The sequence below is a fragment of a genome (assembly GCF_019968985.1).
Source record: "MAG: Porospora cf. gigantea B chromosome Unknown PgB_NODE_3775_length_2462_cov_1088.31, whole genome shotgun sequence".
NCBI lineage: Eukaryota > Apicomplexa > Conoidasida > Eugregarinorida > Porosporidae > Porospora > Porospora cf. gigantea B.
Genome location: NW_027178972.1, coordinates 1 through 2462, shown reverse-complemented (window position 1 = coordinate 2462; position 2462 = coordinate 1). Strand labels below are relative to the sequence as shown.

Here is a 2462-nt window from a genome sequence, read left to right as displayed (position 1 = left end):
CGATTAAGCCCACCATTGAGCCCACGATTCCTGAACCCACCACTGCTGAGCCCACGATTCCTACGCCCACCACCACTGAGCCCACGATTCCTAAGCCCACCACTGAGCCTACGATTCCTAAGCCTACGACTGCTGAACCGACGACTGAGGAGGATACAACCACCTCCATCACTACGCCCACCACTACTGAGCCCACGATTCCTACGCCCACAATTGAGCCTACGATTCCTAAGCCTACGATCCCGAAGCCCACCACCGCTAAACCAACGATCCCGAAGCCTACGACTGCTGCGCCAACGATTCCTATGTCTACGACCACTGAGCCCACGATTCCTGTGTCTACGACCGCTGAACCAACGACGGCTACGACCGCTGAGCCTACGATTCCTAAGCCTACGGCTGCATCCACGACTGTTCTTCCTGTGCCAGACAATAGCAGCGGTGTAGTCGTAATCGGCGCAGCGGTAGGCGCCGCCGGTGCCGTGGCGGCTCTTGCAAGTCTGGGATGGTACTTGCTGGCCGCTGCAAGGAAGGAAGAGGACGATGTCGAGGATGTGGAGGTCGAGGTGGACCAGGTGTCCGACTTCAGAGAGGTTCAAATGAATGTTGGCCAGGATGACTTCTTCTAAGAGCCTCCACCTATTTGGAGAAATCCGACCGCCGAATCGCCAAGAGTATTCTAATTGAGTATTGTTCTAGTGTATTTATCACTTAAAATTTTTATTCCCATGAGAGCCAGAACCAGTATGCGTAGATGCTGAGATTTAGGAAATCGAAAAATAAATTCCATTGAGACAACACCAGTATTGTGTTTCAAGACGGGTGGTAAAATCGGGAAGCAGGTAGAGTTGAAGAAACTCCAATCTATCGCTCCGACTGGCACCCCACTAGCAATCCAATAGAGTAAGATCAATAGCGAACTGAAAGCTGGTTTTGATAGCTGTTATTAAGGCTCCTTCTCCGGAATCGAACCCTAATTCTCCGTTATCCGTTAGATGCTGAGACTAAGGAAATCGCAACGTAAAGGTGCTTAAACCGCACAACTTCCACTTTTACATGATGGTCTTTCAGTCCGCAGAGGTTTCAGTGTTAGAGATCATTAAAAATGATCTCCTGCTGCAGGCGTGTACTACTTGACTTCATCTAAGGAAGGCAACAGGCGCGCAAATCTCAATGAAGGTCATTCGAAGCAGTCTGAGGGTAATTAAAAAACTCACTTGACCAACAGTGTATGCAGAGGCGAAATTCTTAGACTTACATGATGGTCTTTCAGTCGGTCTCCGCAGAGGTTTCAGTGTTAGAGATCATTAAAAATGATCTCCTGCTGCAGGCGTGCACTACTTGACTTCATCTAAGGAAGGCAACAGGCGCGCAAATCTCGATGAAGGTCATTCGCAGCAGTCTGAGGGTAATTAAAAAACTCACTCGACCAATAGTGTATGCAGAGGCGAAATTCTTAGACTTGTTGAAGACGAACAGATGCGAAAAGCGATTGTCAGAGTCGAATCCAATGACACTTAGAAATCATAGCAGTTTGCACGTTTTATCTATTGTGAAGCAATGCTTCTTCTGCCTCAGGGCTAAGAACTTGTTATTCTACATCTATAATTCTCCATCTCTCTTGAGATTTGAACAGATGTAACCCGGTTGACTCTGCCGGTAGTATATGCTTGTCTCAAAGATTAAGCCATGCAAGCGAAAGTATAAGACTTGGAATGATTCTTATACCATCTTCAGGGGTTACTGGGAAACCAAGGTCTTCGAATTCTGGGGGGGTACATGCGCAAACACGAAACTTAAAGAGATTGACGGAGGCGCACCACCAGAAGTGGATCATGCGGATTAAGTTGACTCAACAAACATTAAAATGATTGTTTTTACTTGATTTAATGGGAGGTGGTGCGACTTAGTTCGTGGATTGATCTGTCTGGTTTATTCCGTTAACGAACGAGATCTCGACTTTTAATTAGTGGAATCCACCGTACTACTGGTTATGAACCTTATGCGTTTCCGGATTGGTGCAACCAGAGAGTGTACACTTGAATTGGGCTGCTCTTCTCGAGCGGTCTACGTTTCATGTCAGAAGTGTACATTTGGGTCTCACGCGCGCGCGATACAATGCAAGATTCTATTTCTCTCTAGTTAGTAATGATTAGAGAATTCTCAATACCTTGACTGACTATCCTCCAAAGGGCGACATAATTGTGCTACGCTTCGTTTTGACTATGAACCTTATGCGTTTCCGGCGCATATCAACAGATTGAACACTGTTTAATTGGGATTGTTCATTGAAATTATTGATCATGAACGAGGAATTTCTTGTAAGAATGGAGTTATCAACTTCTGCTGAATACGTCTCTGTGCTTTGTACACACCGCCCGTCGTTTCATCCGACTGGAAGTTTTGGTGAATGATTTGGATCGATTGCGCAAGCATCGAAAAGGATTGTAAATCTTAACGTC

General features: G+C 46.1%; 1 protein-coding gene across 1 annotated transcript; it reads left to right on the top strand.

The window, feature by feature from the left end:
* Positions 1-305: 305 nt before the first annotated feature.
* Positions 306-629, top strand: KVP17_001145 (uncharacterized protein; the record flags this gene model as incomplete). Its single annotated transcript, XM_068516286.1, has 1 exon — positions 306-629. The coding sequence occupies one exon, from the start codon at positions 306-308 to the stop codon at positions 627-629; it is 324 nt and encodes a 107-aa protein (XP_068374811.1).
* Positions 630-2462: the final 1833 nt, after the last annotated feature.